The 23,345-nt window shown below is 41.9% G+C and overlaps 1 protein-coding gene across 1 annotated transcript; it reads left to right on the forward strand.

The window, feature by feature from the left end:
- The first annotated feature begins 3,116 nt into the window (after window positions 1-3,116).
- Window positions 3,117-6,340, forward strand: FGF4 (fibroblast growth factor 4). Its single transcript, XM_069857420.1, has 3 exons — window positions 3,117-3,405; window positions 4,171-4,274; window positions 6,067-6,340. The coding sequence occupies exons 1-3, from the start codon at window positions 3,117-3,119 to the stop codon at window positions 6,241-6,243; spliced, it is 570 nt and encodes a 189-aa protein (XP_069713521.1). The 3' UTR covers window positions 6,244-6,340.
- Window positions 6,341-23,345: the final 17,005 nt, after the last annotated feature.

Consider the following 23,345-nt stretch of genomic DNA (forward strand, 5'->3'; position numbering starts at 1 on the left):
AAACTCATTGATTTTCATCTCAGAAAGGTTCATTTGAAGCCTTTATGAAAAGCGCCATTTAATTCTTAAATTCTTTTTTTTTTTAAAATTCCATTATTCATCAGTGATATTGTGGCAACAGAATTTGATGTTCTGAATGCTGTGTAATCCTTCAGGACCTAATCTTGTAGCTATAAGGACTCGGAGCCTAACATGGTGTTTTAGGACCCATTTCCATACATCCCAAAGGGATGAAGGTACCACAGCCCTAACAGCGCACATCCCTAACTTCAAACTTTAACATTTAGCCTCAGAGTACATGTTTTTGGGACAGGAACAATCACTGTCAGTAGCACTAAGGCCAAAGAGACCCACCCCTGACCCATTATTTGTGGGCGTTAGACTACACTTCTGCTGCAGAAGGGAAGCTGCCAGTAGCTGTGTTGGCACAAGAACCACTCCTTGGTCTTATCCTTCGCGGGGCAAATAAACTCAATCACAAATTCGTCCATTGCTCTTTGCTAACAGCAAATAAATCAAGGTTTGAAGTGAGGTGGGATCAGGCTGTTCTAAGGACCCTGGGGAAGGACGAGGGGTCCAGCTTAGCCTCTGCAGAGCAAGGCAGCTTCCAAACCCATGAGCAGCTGCCCTTTGCCTGATATGCAGGCCATTCATCCAGAACTGATCTACCAGGCTTGTCAGGTGTAAGAGGGGTCTGGATGAGTGCGATGCAAATGGAAACGCAGTAAATGTCTGTGTATTTAACCTTAATGGATTTACCAGCTTGGATACCTACACCAAGAAAAATCAAAATTCTGCTGCCTTTAAATGCACACACAGGAATTAACTTGTTTTGAGTCCAAACTACGCTTAGGAGTATTTTACCTCTATAAGACCAGGTTGCAATCACTCACAAAGCAGCAGCAGTGTCTTTTCCATCCTTAGAGGTGTGGCAGGAGAAAGACGCGCGCACACACACACACACACTGTGTGTAAGCACCTCACAAGAAGAAATAAAAGCACATCATCTAAGTTTGCTTAGGTTTAGCAAAGGTCAGAGATTTTCCGCACCTAGGTGAGCTGTCATCTGGCTTGGGGCAATTCTCTTTTCTCTCGCATCCTTTGCTGGAACAGCAGGAGAGCTTTGCTGGCGTGAAAGACTAAACTGTCCTCAGGCTATAAAAGACTTGAGTCACAAACCACTTCCCCCCCAACACACACACTTTCGTAATTATTCAGGACCTTCCAAAATTGTCCTAATGTCTCCTCCTCACCTGTTGGTTCTGAAAACCTGTTGAGGGCTGAGGCTTAAGCTCAGGGAGGTGACAAAACATATGGGATTTGCTCTAAACAAAGTAATTCTAGACTGACGGGGTCAAAACCTCCCCTGCTTTTAAATACTGAGCTTCATTTTCATGAATTTAAACCAAGTAAGGTAATTACCCAAGAGCACCTACATCATTAAGACACAGCAGCATCTAAGTACATGCATAGTAAAGATTAGAAAATGATCCTACCTTTAAAAAGCACGGCAATGCTTGCATGAGCAGGCAGCCCTTAAAGCTCAGGAATAAATTTGTTTCACTACAGCCACTATCAGTACAAGTGACCAACAGGGAGCTCCACGTCTTGTACTACAGAGCATTGCTGTGCTTTCTGATTTTTTAAAAGGGTATTTAGAATCAATAACATTATTATTGCTTTTGAGCACATGCTGCCTCCTTAAATGTTTTCCTCTCTACTAAAGCCTCGGCCCTTTGTTTTGTTTTGTTTTGTGTTTTGGGTTTTTTTGGTTTTTTGTTTTGCTTTTTTTTTTTTTGTAAGTTCTTTCATTTTTCATTTCTTAAACCTCCCATGCAACAGCTATTTTGGCTTTTAATGAAGGGAATTTTTCTGCATCCAGCAAACTGTAAACTATGTCGCTTGGATACAGTAAAAGCCGAAATTCCACAGATTTCCACAAAGTCATACATTGTGTTGAGAGGAAAGTGTGCTGGGCATTCTTTGATTTTTGTGCCCTGCATTAGCATTTGTAAGCACTTATTAAAGAGAAAAAGAGAGAGAAAGAAAGAGAAAATGAGAGAGAAAGAAGGAGAAAAAAAGAGAGAGAAATAAAGAGAAAAGAAGAAAGAAGGAGAGACACAAAGAAATAGAGAAACAGAGAGAAACAAGGAGAAAGAAAAAAACAAAACCAGGAAGGAAGGAAGGAAGAAGGAAAGAAGGAAATAAAGTAGGAAAGAAGAAAAGAAGGAAGGAAGGAAGGAAGGAAGGAAGGAAGGAAGGAAGGAAGGAAGGAAGGAAGGAAGGAAGGAAGGAAGAAAGAAAGAAAGAAAGAAAGAAAGAAAGAAAGAAAGAAAGAAAGAAAGAAAGAAAGAAAGAAAGAAAGAAAGAAAGAAAGAAAGAAAGAAAGAAAGAAAGAAAGAAAGAAAGAAAGAAAGAAAGAAAGAAAGATGAAGGAAGGAAGAAGAAAGAAAAAGAAATAGGAGGAGAGAGGAAGAAGAGAGAGAAAGTAAGGAAAAGAAAGAAAGAAAGGAAGAGAAAGAAAGAAGAAAGAGAAGGAAGCTGCTGCAATGAATGCAAGAGGTGACCTTTATTTTTAAAAGTTTGTGCTGTCCCTCTTGTTTAGCACCAGTGGGGCTCAGCTTTTCCCTTCAAGATGCTTCGGACTTGTTAAGCATCTAAGGGTGATAATTTGACTTTGAGCTAAAGCGGAGGGTGCAGCAGACAGCGGTAGGCGGTGATGTAATAGGTACCAACGCACATGGATGTATAAATATCGTGGCTAGGGCTAAAGCGCTATGGCTGAGCAGCTCTAGAAGAAGATCAGCACTTCAGACAAGACTCCTGGAGTTGAGATCAAGTTCAGAAGCTCTTGCTCCTGGGATTTGCTCTCCATGAAGCCAGCCCAGGGAAACCGCAGATCCTCGGGGGACTGAGCACGGGGCTCCCTCCCTCCCGCGTCGCTTTTTTCGGGTTTGTTTTGTTTTGTTGGGTTTTTTTTTTTTTGTTGGTTTACTTTTTTTCCCCCCCTCCCCTCCCTCCACCCCCCCCCCCTCCTTTTTGACCTCGGTATAAAGCAGGAGCTGGGGGGCGAGCGTCTTTTCGGAGCCGCCGTGGCGACGAGCCTCTAAGCCGGGATGCCTCTCCCCTCGGCGCTGCTCCCAGCTTTGCTTTTGGGGCTCCTGTGGCCGGGGACCGTCCGCGGCAGGTCCCCCCCGAACCGCCTCCCGTCGGGGATCCGGCAGCGCCGCTGGGATGCGGCTCTTTTCGCTCGCTCCGTCGCTCGCCTCCCCGCCGAGCGCGACACCGACTACCTCCTGGGCATCAAGCGCTTGCGGCGCCTCTACTGCAACGTGGGAATCGGTTTCCACATCCAAGTCCTGCCCGACGGCCGCATCGAAGGGATCCACAGCGAAAATCGATACAGTAAGCCAGCCAGCATCCCTCCTCTGGGGCAGGTGAGATGCTCTGGGGCAGGTGAGATGCTCCGAGACCGCGGAACCGGAGGTTCCGCGGTCTCGGAGCATCTCACCTGCCCCAGAGAGAGTGGTATGAGCTAAAGGGATGGTGGGTGACCGCTAGACCTCTTACTCCCCTAAAAAATCCACCCACTTACAGCACCGAGGTGCTGCCTGCCTCAGATCCCCCAAGGACCACGGGTACCCAGTGGTGATGGAGCTCACCGGGTGCTCCTAGATCCTTCTGGTGTCCCCGCCAGCAGGAATCAGGTTGTCTCGACCCACTCTGAGCAACGGATGGGGAAAGCTTAGCTGTGGTCCAGCTCTCCCCTCAAACTTGGAAAGCATCCGCTGGGGGCTTAACCCCATGGCCCCACGACTGGGATATCCAACTGAAACAATAAGATGCTGAGGGAAGGGGGGGGATATAAGCTGCGTGATGACAGATGTTTCGTTCGCCCCAAGCACACTCTGGCTTATTTTAACCTGGGTTTCACAGGAGGATGTCTAGGGGCGAAGTAAAAATAGATAATTAGCTAAAAGAAGAGATGTCCTAACGCGGGACATAGGCATGTGGAGGGTGAGGCTGGGGTTCTGAGGCCACCCACAGCATGGGTGGGGCATGGGGTGCCACACAACACTGGGGACAGGAGCCTTTGAGTGAGGGCAGCACTGACACCACGCCACTTCAGGGCACAGCCCTTTGTCCCCCTGATTCCTGTCTCCTCTGTAGGTCTGCTGGAAATCTCCCCCGTGGAAAGAGGAGTGGTGAGCATATTTGGTGTGAGAAGTGGACTCTTCATGGCCATGAATAGCAAAGGCAAACTCTACGGATCTGTAAGTAGCCACCAATTGTGTGTCTGGGGAGGGGACCATGGTTATCTGGGTAGAGAGGTGTGCATGGTGCTAGAAGCTGCCTAAGGCTCATCCTTGCCATCCAGAGGAAAGAAACACAGACCAGCCCTTACCAACTTGCCAGCGGGTGTGCTGCCCATGAATGGCGCTCACTGAGATTTTGGAGTAAAACCCATTCTTTTGCACTACACTTCCTTCATTTCCCCATAAAAGCTACAGTCGCCCAACCATGGCCACCCATCTCACCTACCAGACAGACCAAGAGTCATCATCTGTGTGGCAAGAACTCAAACTAGACTCAGTCTATATTTTTCTGAAGTCCAAACAGCCTTAAATAGCTATAGCAATCACTCATTTCATCTCTCAGAGTGCACTGGGACTTGTAATCAGCCAGGCCCTCCAAAATGATCCTTTACAATGAGTTGAATCAGTGCATGTCACATACGTATTGATCACTCTTTGATCGGAGAGTCTGTCCCATGACAGTTCAGCATCCTCAGTGTTTGGACTCCTGTTTGTAAGAAGGCAGACCTATTAGGAGACGATACTTTGAATTTTTGGAAAAGATAGAGGTATCTTATAAAATATACTTGAGATGGACAACAGTGCACATCATTGCTCATCTTAACCTATTTTCCTGTTTTTGAGTTCACCTCTGTATAAGTTACTGCAATCAGCACAATTACAAACCCATGTTCCTGGCCCTATGTCATGTTTCTCAAGCATGTTTTGAAGAATCTTGGGCTGACAAATCATCAAACTATGTGACAGTTAACTAGGGCATTTTCAGATGAAGATATGAGGCATCCAGTATTTTCTGGGGCATTGTAGAATCATAGAATGTCCTGAGTTGGAAAGGACCCACAGGGATCATAGAGTCCAACACCTGTCCCTGCATGGGACAATCCCAAAATTCTCACCATGTATCTGAGACCATTACCAAAGTGCTTCTTGAATATTGTCAATTAATGTCTTGAATCAGTCCTGTTATGGTGGATTTTGACATATAAAAGCCAGGCAGAATCAGTGCAAGAGCTCCCTTTGCACCATTTCGTAGGAAGGATGATGTTTTGGAGTCCTGGATAAAGTAATTCCCAGTGCAGCACTCATCTTGGCAAGCTGAGACCTCTCCTACAAACCCCTAGGCTTTTACCCAATAATAAGAGATGAGTTCATTTGTTACTCTCCAGATAACACACTTGTAACACCTGACCCTCTTTGTACTTACTTGGGAATGAAACCTATTCACTGGAAGGGTGCCTTTTGTTAACTCTGTTTTCCTGATCCATTAACGCGAGTTACCCAAAACTTTCCCTCGATTTTAGAACTAAAAAAGCAGAAAATACTGTCCACACTGAGTGTCTTTGGAATATCTCTTTCTCCTCAAGTGGCATAACGAAGTACTAGCATTCAGATTTTTCTGAAGCCTCTCAGGCAATTTATTGCCGGTAAGACAACCACTGAGCAATTAGATGAGCAGGGCAGCAGAAATGAGCTCTCTTATAACGTGCTTCCCTCCCTCAAGAGTGCAGACATAGCTCTGGATGTCCTTCCCACTTTTAGGTGTACATGCCTGGCCTGGACACAACATCCTTAATGATCCTCTGAGTCCTGTTTGAAGCTTCATTTGGGCGACCACTTCAAAAGATTATTAAGAGGGGGGGAGTCAGCTGCACCTTTTCCCAGCAGCACACCTTCTACACCTGGTTGCAAGAATATTTCCACACCTGATGTTTAAAATTCCTTCACTCTCATTCTCTCCTTTTCATTTCAGACCCATTTCAATGACGAGTGCAAATTCAAAGAGATTCTCCTGCCAAACAACTACAATGCTTATGAATCCAGGATTTATCCCGGGATGTACATAGCCCTGAGCAAAAATGGAAGAACAAAGAAAGGCAATAAAGTATCTCCCACAATGACAGTGACACATTTTCTTCCTAGAATCTGAGACATTTCCCTTCTGACCTACCTCAGCACAGGGGAAGACACAGAACATGTTTGGGGAAAAGAAACGTGGTGCACTTTTACTGGAGAGTTTTATGCAAGAGTAGGTGTAAGATATTTAAGTTAATTATTTAAATCTGTATATATTGCCACAAAATTTATTTATAGTTCTGATATTTTTTTTTTTTTAAGTTCTGAAAACAAAACAAACCTCCAACCCAAGGTATTTCATTTCATGGTGCAACAGTAGAAGACTTCTGCTTTGTGGGTTTTTAATACGTATCTAAGTTATCACAGGTGTGCTGCTACTCCATATCCTAAACCAGGTGAAATTCTATTCCCGTATTACAATGTTTTGCACTGTTTGTGTGTTTTACAGCGTCCGTCGTTGTACACGTGTTTGTTTGTTTGTTTGTTTGTTATGATGGCTTTGCTCTCCTCTGCGTGATTTCCAAACCCCCTTGACTCCCAAAGAAGCTCTTGGCCACGGAGAAGGAGAGGTGGCAGAGGTGCCTGGGTTAGGTGCCAGCATGGAGCCACACACAATGCTTGACCTCCTTTGTGCGGCGTTGCTATTTAATTGGAACAGTATCAGTTTACCTCAGTATAGAAAGCACAGTGCTGAAGAACTACCCCACAAATCTGTTTTTAGATCTGCCAGTGCTGAACTTTGAACTTCCCTGCAGTCAGTCTTCGCAGAGCTGCCAGGCAGCAGAGAGGCTTAAACACCTATATAAACTCTGCAGGGTTGGTTTGGGGTTTTTCTTTTCTGTTTAGATAAACAGGACCGTACGATCTTTTGTGGTCCTTAATGGAAGCTTATATTTGATACGATTCCTTGGCATTAGGCTAAAAAAATGTGTCTGTCTATGCCCCAACAAGCGCACTGTGAAACACGCTACCGTGAAGCAATTAGATATACTTTATTCAAACCAAATTCCCTTTCACATTTGGAGACTACATTCATTTTTCAAAGTTTTCAAAACTCTATAGTACTCATAAGTTTTTAAAAGGCAAAAGAATTTGCTGGTTTTTAGAAAACACAAGCTCCACAGGGAGAATTTAGATTGATTGCAATGAATCGAGGTTGTTTTGTACTATTTATTATTTTTGCTGCAGTATTTGGAAGGAGAAATATGCTGCTTTTTTCTTTCTCATTCCCTGACAAAGTTGATTAATTTCTACCTCACTAACTCTCAAAGCCAGTCTCCTAACAAAATCTGCATGGAAGGAAGGTACACGCTTTTCTGCTTAGTCTTACAGTTCTGGAAGAGGGCTTGGGGGAACAATCGTCATCCCAAATCTCTCTTTTTTTCCATATGTAGCCAAAAGTATTCAGGATAGAGTCGGTTGCATCCTATTTGAGCCTTGTCACGTTTGAGCTATCTTTACCCAGTGGTTTACTTTTAGTAAGGATAATCATGGTGAAAATATTTGCAGACAGCTGTCAGGCCGCAGTACTATACCGTCATCAAGTAACCCTATATTTTTCTTTATATATTTTGCAAGTGTAACTCATGTCTCTAATGTGATGAAGGAAAAGACAGGTTTGATCATGGAGAAATCACTAAAAAGATGCATTTTTCCTTCTCCCTCCCTTCCTTCTTTTCCTTCTTCCTTCCTTTCCTTCTTTCTTTCCTTTAAATACATCATCCTCGGGGCATCAATACGTTAAGCAGGAACCAGGACTAACCACTATGTTTGATGACTCTAGAGGATGTTCACAAATCATCTTCCAATCTAAACTATTTTTTTCTAACTACATACAAATCAGAATTCAGCTGTTTTTCACTCTCTCTTGACATTCCTAGACAAAAGCCTTTGTTTCTTTATAATGGTATAGACTTGCCAGTATCCTCTATTTACACATGACCTTGAAGACAGAATCTACTCACCAAAGTTCAGTAAGACCAGAGCAGACCAGGACCAGAACTTAAGCCAGCTGCTGCCAAAGCAAAAATAACAATTAACAAAAAGGAGGGCAAATCAAGAGAGAGCTCCTGGGAAAAGTCAGGCCTAAGGATTTTTAGATTTTTTTTTCTGGAATTCAGAGGATTTCTGTATTTTCTGTTTTCAATATGTGAGTGATCATTGTGTAATTATCACTGCTACCTCTGACAACAGATGATTTTGTTCCAGATAGCAAAATCAGCTCTCAAAGATTTTCTCTGGGAATGGTTCTTCTTTGTCATTTTTCACTCCATTGATTCCACAGCCGATGGCCTCACACAAGATATGTTCAGAGGTAGTTGTTGTTAACTTTAAAAGATAGTGATTAAACCTTGACAACAATGTTACATGGTATGAGCTTTCACCATTTACCAGAATCTGTCTGTAGTTTTATACAGGTGCTGTTCAAGACTGTGGTGTATGTGCTGTGCACACTTAAACGCGTAATAAATGATAAATGTTTACAACGTATGGCACCTTGGTATTGATTTTAACTCTTTAGAAAGGAATGCGTCCTGCAACAAAAGACAAAAAAAAAAAGTGCTATTTCACTTTCCCAAAGACCAGAGAGTCTTTGCACCTATGCCAGCTACTTCACGAATGACAGCCTGGATTTCTTACTCAGCTAAAGTTCCCCCTGCCAAAGTTGGAAATTGTCCAGCAAAGCCCAGCTTCATGAGCTCGGTAATAGATCCGCGTGCTTGCATCTGCCACACGCTAGTGTTCTTACTTGTATTATTTGAGTGGTTATTAATAACGGCAGCTTTTTGTGCAGCATCTGATGTCGACGATGAGAGACCGCTTCGGAGTTTATGTTGCTGGATGTGAATGTTACAAATGAAATCTGACTGCCTTTTTCTTGGCTTTAATGAGTGCCACTCTCTCTCTGTGCAGTAGGACTACATCGAAGAAGAAGACTGTAGGATTATCTGTTTGATTTGAGATTTTATTTTACAATTAGTGATTAAACTCATGCAAGCGCATAGAAATCTGCAATGCTCTGTAGCATATCTTCTGCCAAGATTCTTTTGTTACAACTTTTATTTAAAAATATTCATGCATACACACTTATACATGCTTTATGTCAAATCTATGTACTTTCAGCTTTATCCCCTTCCAAGGATTAGGGAAGAATATGTAATAGGAATGACATATCTTACACACCTTGATGCAAGCAGAGTTTAACCCGCTAAGGACCATACAAAAGAGAAAGCCAGACCCCAAGATCCAGGCTTCTTCACTTCATTTCCTGCCGAGTGATGCTCTTTTCCATGTTCCTAGAAAGGGAAAGGCAATAGATAAGCTGTGAATGTCCAGTACCGTCACCCTAAGCAAGAGGAATTTCTCTCTAAAATTGTAAAGACTCTATAAATATGTAGCACAGGTGGGGGTTTTTTTTCATTTGACAAGTATAGCTGCAGCATATTTGACACTCTGCTAAATATAGCCAGAATAAATAGGCGACTAGACATATATAAGCATTTTTCATAATTAACTTTTTTGTTTACAGTTCTTGTAAAAAAAGAACAAACATGAAATTATGACTGTCAGGTCTTCAAGAATTACAACAAAAACAATGGCCAGGGACAAAAATTTGTTTCAGCCTCGGGGAGACAATTTCAAGACTCGAGATAAATTCTAAGACTTGGCTCTTAGGAAGGTGAAATTTCAGAGTAGTAGCTTTGCAGGTTCGTAGCGCCTAGAGTACTGGTGGTGCATATGTGGTCCTACCCACACAACCACAGACGAGCAGCTTGAGATGTCACAGAGAACTCTAGAGAAACCTTCTTCCTCTTCTGGCATCACCCATTTCTGCTCATTGCTAAGCCAGCTTTCCTCACATTGCCTTTAGAGATGGTAAAAAGAACGAATTAAAGGTGAAAAACAATTTACCACCACCACCCCCCAAAAAAAGGCCATGATACACCAGGTATTGTGAAGATTTTGAGATCATTGAGAGCATCGCCAAACTCCAGTCATGCTCTGTGCTCCTGCCATCCTCTACCAAACATTTATCTGCACAGAACAATGCAAAACCTTTCCTGATGATGGATTAACCCCTTCCATAAGCCAGGAATATTTCCACAACCAGTGGTGGTCCAGCCTGTCCTGTAGGATAAGAAGGAGCAGTGCCAGCCTGGCTCTGCGCTGTGCCCCTGCTTGCCAGGGGGAGGGCAAAGATGAGGCTCCAAGCCCCATTACTCATTTACAGACTCGCATGTTTTAAATGGTCCGTGCTTAACATCTTCTGACTCATCTGTGACATCTATCAAGTTGTCTGTATCTAATCTGTGCTAATAAAAATCAGCATGACAAAACACTGCCTTGTATATAAATAGCTACAGGTTTCAGAGCGGTCACTGAGTTTATAGTGCCAGATTCAGTTGTTCACACTTTACCACTTGGTTTCCACCTCAGTATATTAACTGACCATGCAAGTGGCCAATTAAAGAGAGTCTGTTAAAGGGTGAGGAGTCTTTTGATAAAGGCTGGCAAGCACTTCAGCAACAAAGTTAAAAGGAATTCCCCACAAACCTGCAGCTCCCTGTATATGACATATAGTTGTTTGCCAAGCACAGATGAGAGCAGATTTTTAATGTAGAAAATCCAGTCTGAAACTAAAAAGAACCCAGAAATAAACCCACCCCAGCTCTTCTTCTTCTACCAATTAATCTGAACATGGGTGGGTTAGTGCAAAACTGTAGAACCTAGCTGCTTTCAGGCAATACAACATGCAAAGTGGAGGCACAGTATGATTTCAGTCTCCTGTGCATTGCTCATGATTTACAAACTTCAAATGAGAAATACTACCCTGAAGCATTTGTTTTAAAAATTGATCACTTGAAAATAAAAGCTTAATATCGTGCCAAGAAATGTCCACCGTCATCACTTAAGGCACACAACTGCTTCATATAAAACAATGACAATTTCTTATATGTTAAGTTTCATTATACTTTAAAAAGAAGATAGTTGGTGCTGTGCATAGAACAGTCCTACTGCTTTTTTCTTTTTAAGACTATTTGTAGGTACTTAAAAATGTATAACATTCAAACAACTGTTCCTGAAAACTGAGGATGATTCGTTTTTTCTTCTAGCAAGCACGTCAAAAAATGGTGCAATCTCTTTTGAGCATGATATTAGAAGATATGTCTTGTCCACGCTAAAGACAAACTGATTCTTGAGAACTATGCCTTATCAAAGTCTCCTGCTGCTAACAGACCTGCGACCTGAATGATCCTGTGTGGGGAGTGAAGCAAGGAAGTAAAATGAAAAAGACAGCTGTTAACAGGTTCCCTGTATGGTTTATTATGGAGACAGAAATCGTGTAGTGACTGGAAGGTATTTCAGGAGAAAATAGTTCAGTACCATATTGCAAAGAAGATGTTAGTGTCACCTCTGCCACCAGATAACTTGTGATGCCAGCAGTATCATGCAACAAGTGGTCCAACCCTTTCTTTCTGAACGCCCAACATGACACCATGAAACCTGGTGAAGACAGTGAGCGCCTAAAACTTAGCTCATCTGCAGCTATGCTGTGGATATAAATGATGAATAATGACAAGTGTTATGAAGTATAATACCAGGAAGATTTCGATCTGGGCAGTTTACATTACTGCACCTTTTGGATGTAATATCTCTGTGCTTCAGCTCCCTGTTTCCAAGCTGTCATTAAATACTGTTCAAAATACAGCCATTAACATATTAAAATTTGTGAGACACACAGACACTGAGTCAGCAAGAGTGTGGGATCAGTAAGCTGTATGGCTTGCAGCTGAGCAAAATAAAACTAGGCATGAGTGCTCATTTAGTGAACCCTGTTTGCACTGGGCACTGAACGAGGCAGGACTCCTTGAAAAAAAAAATAGTGCGTGATCAGATTTTAGTTGTAGGGGCAGGTTTGATTAAGTTTTTATTAAATTCTGAGTACTGGATTGACCTTGGGTACCTTCTAGTGTCATTCTGTGTGTGTACATGCAATTGCATTTTATCTCTACTCTACTATTTTATTGTGGGTAGATATAGAAGTACTCATTTTGTATGGCTCTCTAGGGTGTGTTGACCTCTGCAATCGTTCATTCACACTACTTTATACAGGTAAAAGAAAGTGATTTAGTGATGTTTGTACCAATTAACATATTCCAGATTCAAATTGGTTGCTAATCAGGTTACCTCTGAAGTACAAATCAGATCTTTATCAGCTTAAAGGTATTTGGCAAGTGTCAAAGCCACTTGGTAAAACTCTGTGGTTTCTGGGGAGCTACTATTTACATACTTTTTCATTATCTTCGCAGCTACATCTGTTTGCTTCCAGTGCCTTCAAGAAAGTGTTTGTAATGGTAGCTGAGGCCAATACAGCTGTTTAATGCCATTGAGGTTAAGGGTGCTTGTGAGAAGAAAGGGAGTACCACCTGCAGGATGAGCATCCATTGGAGAGAGGAAAGACCCCAACCTTGTGGGGATCTTGTTAAAAAACTTTAGAAGAAATGTCCAGCCATGCAGCTCTGCCTGACAGTCCCTTGGCAAGTTTGAGAGCTTATCTGCGAGGAACATGGTGGAGCTTTCGTTGAACAAACCTCTTTTATAAGCTCTTTTATAAGCTCTATAAGTTGGCGAGATAGCAACTGGGTCCCCTCTCTGATCCCTGTCTAGGGTGGGGTTTGTCCAGAGGGATGGGTGTCCTCCTCAGGGATCCTTCATCACCAAGCCAAGGCTGCTCCAGTGCCTCTCCATGCCCACCACCAACACTGAAACCCAGCACCACCGTGGCAGTTTCCCAGGCCCCTACCAGCCCTGCAGTGGTGCAGCCACCCAGCCAGGAAAGACCAGGGAGAGCCTTGGCTTCACCATCTGAGGTGAGGACCACCCCTTGCCCTCCCAGCTAATGCTAACCAGCGGAGTGGTTCTGTGTTACCTGGTGGGGAAACGGCATGTTACAGCTCTCCAGCGCTTGCTTTCCATGCTGAATCCCACTCCAAGAAACCCTGATGCTACTGCTAGTAGGAGCTTGTCCATGAGGAGTTACACATTAACCCAGGCAGTTAGGTTTCTGTCTCATCCATGTGATCTCATTCCAGAGCCGGTGTCTTTTTGTCGGTGCCTTTCCTTCAAATGAGGCTTGAGATAAGCGGACTGATCTCCCCGGGCACGAGCATTGCAGCCAGGAGGTTACTGCCGTGCGGTGACCTCAGGTCTCCCTCGGTGCTTGCTCTGGGAGTGACCGTGCCCACACAGCTAGGCATAACTTTGACTGCGAATTATTACAGCGTTTCCACAGCCCATGGGGAAAATGACCTTGGTTGGTTTTTCCCGTGTTTTTGACCTTCCTTTGTCTGGGCCAGGTGACTGGCACTGCCTTTCCCCAGCAGCCCTGCCTGTGCCTGGCTTCTTCCTTGCATGCAGACGGTTGCTTCTGCCCAGAAATATCCTCCATTTAACCTAGCACTACTTTTTCTTTCACATCATTCTGTTTTGACACGTTTTCCTCTCCTTTTGCCATTTCTCTTATTCCCTCATATCCCTGCTTTGATTTTTCTTCTCCCATTTTCTTCCATTTCTTAGTTGTGTCACCTCCAATCACCTTCCCTCTCTCTCCCGCCTCTTCTACTCTTTCTCTTTCCCTGAGATCTTTTGTTAGATTTTACTCCTGACACTTTATTAATCATGTTAAGGCCAAAGAGTTTTAACCAAGCACGTACCTGGATCTGCGTGCAGTGGCTGACATGGGTCAAAACAGTGGTGATGAAAACTCTGCAAACATGAGAATGACTCACGTTCAATTTGGGGCCCCTCACCGCAAGAAAGACATTGAAGCACTGGGATGTGTTCCAGGGGAGGGCAACAAAGCTGGTGAGGGCTCTAGAACACAAGTGTTATGAGGAGCACCTGGAGGAACTGGGTTTTTTTAGGGTTTGGACTACATATTAGAAAATATTTCTTCATCAAAACCGCTGTCAAGCACTGAACAGGCTACCTGGGGAAGCTGATGAGTCCATCCCTGGAGGTGTTTAAAAGATGTGTAGATGTGGTGCTTAGGGACATGGCTTAGTGGTGAACTTGGCAGTGTTAGGTTTACAGTTGGACTTGGTCTTAATGGTCTTGTCCAACCTAAACAACTCTGTGATTCTGTCTGATTCTATATCCGAACCTGTGACGCAGGTTTGTTCCTGCAGATGTTAATATGCATGACTTTCTACTATACTCTTGTCCAAGTGGGTATATTTTGATAGAACAATTTGTCTTGGAAGGTACATTTAGAGTTCATCTAGTCCAACTCCCCTGCAATGAGCAGGGACATCCTCAGCTTGATCAGGTTGCTCAGAGGCTGCCCATCCAACTTGACCGCCAATGTTTCCAGGGTTAGGGCTTCTACCACCTCTCTGGGCAACTTCTTCCAGTGTTTCACCAGCCTCATTGTAAAAAAATTCATCCTTGTACCTAGTCCAAATCAATCGCGTTTTAGTTTAAATCTCTTTCTTACTGCTCTGGTTGGTGTCTGCCCTTGGCTTTCATCTTCTGTGTCAAGTTCAAGCTCGTTTTCAGGGTAGCATAGAGCTTGTCACTTGCCTACATTTTATTTGTACCCATGTATCCCTTTTTGCTCAGTTATTTGTAGTTACTCTCTCCAGTATCTGAAGGTTGCAGAGGAAATCAAACCAGCTTTCAGCTACCACGGTGAGGAGTTCAACACACGCATCCATCTAAAGAGCAAGAGGTACCAGACACAAACTGTCACAGAAGCTGAATTAGGTCATCAAGAGTCTGTTTATCAGCCAAGAAAGCATAAAAACCAGGTCATTTGTGCTCCCCGATATGTTATCAGATGTGATTTACTGGATGGTATCTATTTTGGCAATCACAGTGTGGGCAATTCAGCACAGGACTTATAGCACACTTAGCATCATCAAGGAAAAACACTTATGTATTTATAGAATTATGTAAGTTATAAATACAACAACTATGATAGTCTCAGGCCATGCAGAGAAGGTATGTCTTGATGAAATAATCAAATAATATCATAATTTAGGCAGAAAGTTATCTATATAGATAGCCATCTCTGCACATTGCTTTGTGTTAAACCACGATTGTATTTTAACGAATCTAAATGATGAAACACTGCTGAAGTCAGATCTATAAATAGAAACTGAAGAAATTACGTGGTAAGGTAAACTGAAAGCCTTTGACCTTGAAGTTCAGAAATTTAACGCCTTCCACAAATCTTTATTCTAGTAATATTAGCCACATCCAAGATAACAACTTGTTTTAAATTAATTATTGTTGTTTATTCTGGTCATCTTATATATATATAAGCTTAATTATAGAATAAGTATTCCAGACACAAAAGACCGTTTTATTTCATGCCTTGGCAAATAACTCCTGGAGTTAACATTTTGGAGTAATGATTAGTGAATAGAAAAGAATGTGGCTTTATGGAATCAGGTGTTGCCTATGATTGTTACTCATGCTGTATTAGACTAAACCTTGTTCAGTAAAAGTTATAATTTTGTAATACATCCTCACTTGAAATACGGAAGAAAAAGAGTAATTACAGTGACAATGGTTGATGTGTTCAAAACCTATCAAAATACTTCCTCAGGTTAAAAAATGAGGCATTTCATTGTGGGGCTTTTAAACTTTGCAGTACTGAATAAATACACCAATGGCAATGTTCACACTAGAATATGACTCCAATTACCATGTTTCCAAACAAAGTCCTCCTATGCATATCTAGGTGGCCTTAGTAGAATAATTAGCACCTATTATTAAGACTTATTTGGAACATTTAAGCCTCAGCTTACTTGTAGACACAAGTCCCCAGCAAAACGAAGAACAGAAAAACAGATGAGTTAAATACTTTGTGGAGAAAGGCTGAACAATCAATAAATACCTCTTCAGGTTTTAACTGGTGGGAAAAGGATCTCCTGATAATTTCTGCTTGCAGGGCAGGCAACAGTAAATTAGCGAGCTTATAGAATGAGGGAATGCAGATGCTTGGAAGTATATTCTATATTATCAGTACAAAGCTCAGTGATAAAACAAACGTTCTTGCTCTTCTGCAGAATGGTCACAGAAAATAAGTGAGGCTACCAGTGCAGTCACCTAATGACCCACACTGGATAACAGTCATGAAAATATTTTATTGTATTCACCTTGTCATGACTCTTCCAGAAAGGTGAACAGATGCAGAAATAAAGAACATATATGCATTTAATAAAAAGTTGTATGTGTTCACGTGGGAACCATAGCTGCAGGTTGAAAATGATCAGAATCACATCTCCTGGTGGCATAAAATTGATGTTTCTTTCCATTAGGGTTTTGGAAGATGACGCAGCATAAATTTGCATTTGTTCATTGTTTACACTCTCCAAAAGTTAATTAAGGAAAAAAATGGAAGCAAATAACTCATCCGCTTGACAATTTGTTCTGATTCTATACATAGCATTGAATATGCTGTTCTTTTGATTCTGTGGAAAGCCCAACAAGCTGTACTGATGTCTCCTGATTTCACAGGGACACAGTCGGGCACTCACCTGTACAAGCTGCTGCGTTAACACAATTGCCTTTACATGTGACCATCAATAAAAATATTTCTTTATGTTGGTGGTGGGAGTGCACTAAAGGATATATTCCTGATAAAAGGGAAGAGTACATGAACTGACGATCATAAATCCACATGGGTTCTTTAAATGCTGTGCCAAAGGATCGCTGGGGAAGTTTAGATTGGCCATTAGGAAAAATTTCTTCACAGAAAGTGTTATCAAGCACTGGCAGAGGCTGCCCAAGGAGGTGGTTGAGTCACCATCCCTGGAGGTGTTTAAAAGATGGATAGATGAGGTGCTTGGGGACATGATTTAGTAGTAGGTAGGTGCAGTTGGACTTGATGATCTCCGAGATCTTTTCCAACCTAACGATTCTATGATTCTATGAAAAAAACCACAATGGCCATAGCTCTGTGAATGTGTCTATAGATATAAACATAGATATACATGCTTAAAAATAGCTCTGCTAGCTATAAATATCTATTCATTCTTAACCTTTCGTGGAGATCAAAGACACTTCACCAAAGCATACACTCCACAATGTTGTTCAAAATGGCAGCACTAGAAGAGAATCCACTCAATTATTCTAAAGAAAACATTTAAACCAGTCAATACTAATTCATTTTATAATTGAAACAATCAGTTAAAAAATTGAGCTACTCTGTATATCTGTTTAATGACACACAGTTTCAGGATATTCGTGCGGCTTTCCCATCTATTTTCTGTAAATAAAATCCATTTGTAAGTTAATGGAAATAATCAGAAAGACTAATTTAGTTTTTAAAAAATCGAGGGCCACAACAGTGTTGGTAACAAAATGATGCACTGCATCATTTGGTAAAGCTGTGGTAAAAATGGTCCTTTTTTTCCTTGCTAAGGAGACTGCAAGGTTATCATATGTAAAATAAGCATATTCCCGTTAATTAATTTAAGGACTTGGTCTGCATAAGCAAATATCAAACACAGGGGAGAAAGAGAGAGAGATGCTGAGTTTAACACATAATTTGTTTCTGGCTACTTAGCAGGGCTATGACAGACATTTGCTAAGTAGGAAGCAAACATTTACTATTCAGTTCACCTTCCCAGCTAACACCTATAAACCTGTATTAGCAAAAGCTGCCTCCTTTGGCAGAGGGGATGGTTTGTTGTGAAAAATTGACTCTGATGGCTTTGAAAGAGCATTTGCTGCTAATTTAAAGATGTATCAGCATTGACTAACAAAGACACACTTACAGTTTGATAGGAATGGTTGGACTCAATGATCCGGTGGGTCTCTTCCAACCTGGTTATTCTATGATTCTATGATTTATAATTGTGGTATGACGTCATATTGCAGCCCTGATTCAGGTCTACTGAATTGAGTAGGGAAGTTTCTGTCAAGTTCAGTGGAGTCAAACCTTAAATCAAATGCTGGGGAGGAAATATACCCAGCACATCCCTCTCAAAATAATCTGTGCTCAGCCTCACACAGGTACGTGACGAGGATCTTTACAGGGATGGAAAAGTCTTTCCATCAGTGCCTGCCCTCCGAAATGTCAAGTATAATGGACAGTCTCTGGAATGGTTTTGCTCTACTCATCTGTCTCCGAGGTGCAGCCCATGTTCAAGGGGAGCTCCAGGGTAAAACAAGCCAAACACCCCGAAGGAGGTGAGAAGCTCCCTTTTGGGATTCATGGCTGCACACGCCGCTCATGCCTGTGCCTAAAACTTGCAACTTCAGCTGACTGTGTTCAACAAGGAGTCTTGTATTAGGGAAGCATTAATGTAATTCTGCTAAATGTCAGCTCAAAATCATAGCAGCCAGAACAAAGCAGGAGGAATGCTGTGTCATGGCATGGGCTGCAAACTGGCAGAGCACGCTGGAAATAACAAAGTGATTTCAGCTACAGTTTTTGCAGGAATGTGTTCCTGGGGAGGAGAAAAGGAGGGATGGTTGACGGACTTGGATGGGAAGTGCCTGTTTGAAAATATGTCTTGTCTAAGACACAGCACTTTCTTGTTCTCCTCTTTTCAGAAACCAGAGATAAAATGGGATATTCCTCCATTTCTGTCCTTATTTTAAAAAAAAAACCTAATGCAATGGGTGGGCACTGATGTAGTAAAATCTTTATTTATGTGGAGATTTTAGACAAAACTGAGTATCGCAAAGATATGAGCTGATGAATTGCTGCTACACATTTTGCTAATCCAGTCTAAAAGCTCTATATAAATAGTGTTTTTGTTGGGTAAGCATCCATCCATTGTATTTCTATCCTAGGGCAAATATGACAGAGTTATTAACAAGGTATTTACCTCTGTTATTCATCGAAGGCTGTCAGAGTTTAAATGAGCAAACTGGGATATAAAACTTACTGCTTGCACCAGCCTGAGTATGAGAGGAAGAATCAGAGATTGCAACTGTTTTCAAAAGGGCTGAAGGGAAGATAAATAAAACTAGAAATCAGTAAATAATTTGCACTGGGCACTTTGTTTGAAACAATGAGATATTATTAGCAGACATAAGGGTAAACGCAAAAGATTAGGCAAGATGCCACAAAGATTCTATGGAAGTTACAGCTCAGCTCTGTGGTTTTGGACAAATCCCCCTGCTAAGGCAGCTGTGGGATAGGAGGGAAGTCTTAGAACTCCCATTCCCTGCAAATATCAGAGCTGTGGTCGGTGGTCATCAAATAAAACATTAGTCCCATTATAAGCTGTTGAGGACAATCATCCAGATTTTAACCTTCATTTCGTAAAGTCCCTACAACAAATATTGCCAGAGGTGGAAGAATGACCTTATACGGTCTTTTTCACCTGGTTGTTCCATAGGTATCTGCAGCCAACCACTACCACATTGGCAGGATTCTGAGACCAGATTAATCTTTCATCTGACTCATTTCAATCACACGTACATTCTTGCAAGCCTGACCAAAAATACTCTTCCAGTTATAATGAAATATTTGATGGGTGTTAACACCAGGGTTCTAGATTTATCTAATCCCTAACTCTGATAGTTCAATACGGGGTCCAATCGGGAAGCAGGGAAACTGAATTTGGAATATCCTTGGTCTTATGTCCTAAGCCAGAAAATGTTATGTTTAACATAGGAATCTTAAAGCCCCAAACTTATTGTTTGTAAGGTAAGTAGCTGGCAACAGGCAGCATGACCAATGCAGCATTTTCTTGGGAAGACTTGGCCAGCTCTTTAAATCAAACATTATCTCAAATGTGATAGCATTTTTTGCCAAGTCTTTCAAAAAGTAATGATGGTTACTCCTATCTCTGGATCAGAACATATGCACTGTGTTTGAGCTGTGACACTAAGTTTTCCATAAACATTGCTTCCATAAAGCAATTTTTGAATCATAATGACATTTTGTCACTCTTCATATAGACTGAAGTTGAATCTAGTCATAAATGTAAATAAATATGAGGCTAGAGAGACAGAAATTAATAAGGCTTGTGTCCAAACAGACCCCACTGCATCTCCTTTGACTGGTAGGATGTCCTCAGCTCTGTCACGGTGGGCTGGGGGCACTCAGCACCATAGCAAAGCCTTCACACACTCCTTGGCAGGTCTTGAATCAGCTTCTGAGAACAAATGCCAGTCCTCAGCCCAGCTATTCCTATGGCAACACAGCAAAGTCTGTGGGGCCAGATTGCTTATTCTTTGAAGGTGAGTAAAAAGAAAATGAAGAAAACAATCACCAAAGCAAGTAACAAGTTAACAACATACAATTTCAAGCGAGCTAATGGGAAAGAAAAGAGTGGCATTTGTAAGTGATGTGCGTCCTGCTGATCTTTTGTAAAGCCAGCTGTGAAACATAGATGCCATGTCTGTTTATAGCTAGGCGTGCAGGCTTCCAGATGTGCAAGTGTAAAGCCTGCAGACATCAAAAGGACTAACATTCAAAACCATTACCTGAACACCACCTTTCTATATTTCAAAGGGAAACCACCTGAGCTTTCCCTGTAATCACTATCCTGCAACATGCCTTTAATGAACCAGCTAGTACAGGATCATTGTGTCAGACAAATAAAGACGGTGTCAGCGTTTTATTTTCTTCCACTAGGACTTCCCTACGCCCCTAGGATCCCTCACAGCCCTGTTGTTCATATGGGGGATTGAATAGGATTATGTAGCAGCACTGAGTGGGAAAAGGCAGACTCAGCAAAGCCATCAAGAGCTCTGATGGGCAAAACCTGTGGTTGTAAACTGGAAATGTTGGAAGATGGCCAGCACTCAAATCTCGGGATAAGGGGAAACATGAGCTGATAACCCCCTCACAAGTGCATATGCTATTTTGTAGTTTGGTTACTTTGCTTTCTGGAACTTAAGAAGCCATCTCTTAGCTCAGTATAGGTGAATGTGCCATGACAATGACAAGTGGGACATTGTAAATTGACCACAAAGAGATGATTACTTTATTAATTAATTAATGCACAATTGCTTATTCAAACAGCAGCCAGTGGACACTTTCTAACATGAATCTAATATTGTGACTGGTAGCCATTGCAAAGAGAAAAACTGGTGAACTTCCTGTATTTAGGATGTCCATGTGCATGATATTTCCTACCCTTTTCAGTGAGCAGCTCCCCAATTCACAACCTGGCATTTCTGCTCCTTTATTGAGTAACCAACACACTTAAAAATTACTCAGAGTTTGCTTCTAAAGCATTCCTGATCAACTGTCCAAATGAACAATATTTTTCCTCTATAGTGATCACTGAAAATTATTTGGCAATTACATTCCTAGCATATTCGATGGATAAAAAAATCAGAATGGACACCTCTTCGTCAATTTATCCATTTTTTCCTCTGTTACACTGCTATGGCAGAGACTCAAGACGGGACATAGGTTTTCTGTAGACAGGTTTAAAAGTCACGTGAGTCACACTGTTTAACAAAACTATTAAGGAAATATCTCATCCCATGATACCACGGATGAGAAATTAATTTCAGAATTAGCTCCTACGTGTTGTATTGCATTCCAGATAGCAGGTTCATTTTTTAAACTCTGATCCTATCTTCTATATTCCTGGAAAAATCTCTGAACTCTAAGACAGCTGTAAGCAGAAGCATCTGTTTACAGCTCCACAAGATTTCAGAGATATGCGACCTGCCTTATTTCACTACAGTGACTTTGTACAATTTGCAGTTTTCTGGCCGGGAGAATTAGCATTTTCTCAAGAGGAAATTCAGGGGGTTTGCCATAGACTTCATCCCTTTTGATCCACGTTAAGTTTTTTTATCTAGCAGACTACTTTGCATAGCTACCTTGGTAGCTTTCCCACAAGTAAATAAGAAGTTGATGATAATCCCCTCCATAATTCTTTAGACCTACACTTCAGAAGCCTGAGAGCGAAGAGTTAGAAATCACCTTGCAAACAGACATCAGCTCACACCAAGAGCAGGCAGACTGATGTAAAACCTCAGGTGCAAGTATTCATTGCAGTTTGGTTCACACTCTTCATTTCATTAGCCTAAGCTGGCAGGCCGGTGAATTAAGATATGAAGGACAGAGCCAAAGCATCTAACATGCATAATAAAACATTACCATGTTTTCTGCTGAGCAAATACATGAAAGATGTAGGTGGGTTCATCAAATACCATGTCAAGATTTGGAGTTACTGGACCTGCTGTTTGTCAGGCACAGATAAAAATATTTAAGGAATAAAAAAGATGGCATGAGTATCATGAATTGTCCCAAAATTGTCCCTATATGCTGAGGACCTAGAATCCACACTAGACGTAGTTCAAGGGTATTGCTGTAGGCAGGGTCTAATCTGGTCCCATGGACTGATCAGCCGTTAGCAGCTGACAGCACGTAGGGGACTTCATTGAGCACATGTTCAAGTTTAGTTTAACCCAAAGTGAACTCAGTCCACATGCTCTTATAGCACTTATTCAAAAAAGCAAACTTAAACTCAGAAAGGGAGGAAACTGGTTTTCCTTCAAATCATTTCTCTTGACTTAAGCTAAGCTGCTGCCATAACCAGACTGTTTTTCTACTTATATACTGCACACCAAAAAAAAAATCAAATATGGATTTGCAAAATGGATTTGCAACCATTTGCTTCTAAATCACCACAGTAAATTAATGGAAGATAATGTATACAGACATGTACACCCACAAGCAGAAAGCATGCCTGAAAACTACATATATCCAATAAAATGCCTTCAGCCACCTGCTCCTCTTTCCCACCACGAAGCCTTCAAGACCAAGGCAGCATTTGTAGCATCCTCACTCTTACAACGAACTGTACTGCTGAAGGACTGAATTTTATCTTCCACTGGCAGCCAGCAGATATGAGACAGGATTACAAGGTCACTGGCTACATTGCAAGGATCATAGCTAACTCCCTCCACCGACTGTCCTTGAACCACCATCAACACACGCTGGTGAAGATGCCCACAGGCACAAGCAGCTTTCCCACCCAGGGCTCAAAGGCACGTCCCACAAAACAAAATCATTGCCAGTCTTCTCATGATATTTCCAGTTTCTTTGCTTTACTCGTCTTGATTTATAACGTAGAATTGTAGAATCATAGAGTGGTTTGAGTTGGAAGTGACTTTAAAGCCCATTCAGTTCCAACCCCCCTGCCATGGGCAGGGACATCTTCCACTGGATCAGGTTTC

Source organism: Phaenicophaeus curvirostris, chromosome 5 (assembly GCF_032191515.1).
Source record: "Phaenicophaeus curvirostris isolate KB17595 chromosome 5, BPBGC_Pcur_1.0, whole genome shotgun sequence".
NCBI classification, from domain to species: Eukaryota; Metazoa; Chordata; class Aves; order Cuculiformes; family Cuculidae; genus Phaenicophaeus; species Phaenicophaeus curvirostris.

Bases quoted from the DNA above. Each gene is read 5' to 3' on its own strand.
- FGF4 (XM_069857420.1), top strand. From the start codon at position 3,117: ATGCCTCTCCCCTCGGCGCTGCTCCCAGCTTTGCTTTTGGGGCTCCTG. The intron at 3,406-4,170 runs GTAAGCCAGCCA...TCTCCTCTGTAG, and splicing joins CCACAGCGAAAATCGATACA to GTCTGCTGGAAATCTCCCCC. The intron at 4,275-6,066 runs GTAAGTAGCCAC...TTTTCATTTCAG, and splicing joins AAGGCAAACTCTACGGATCT to ACCCATTTCAATGACGAGTG.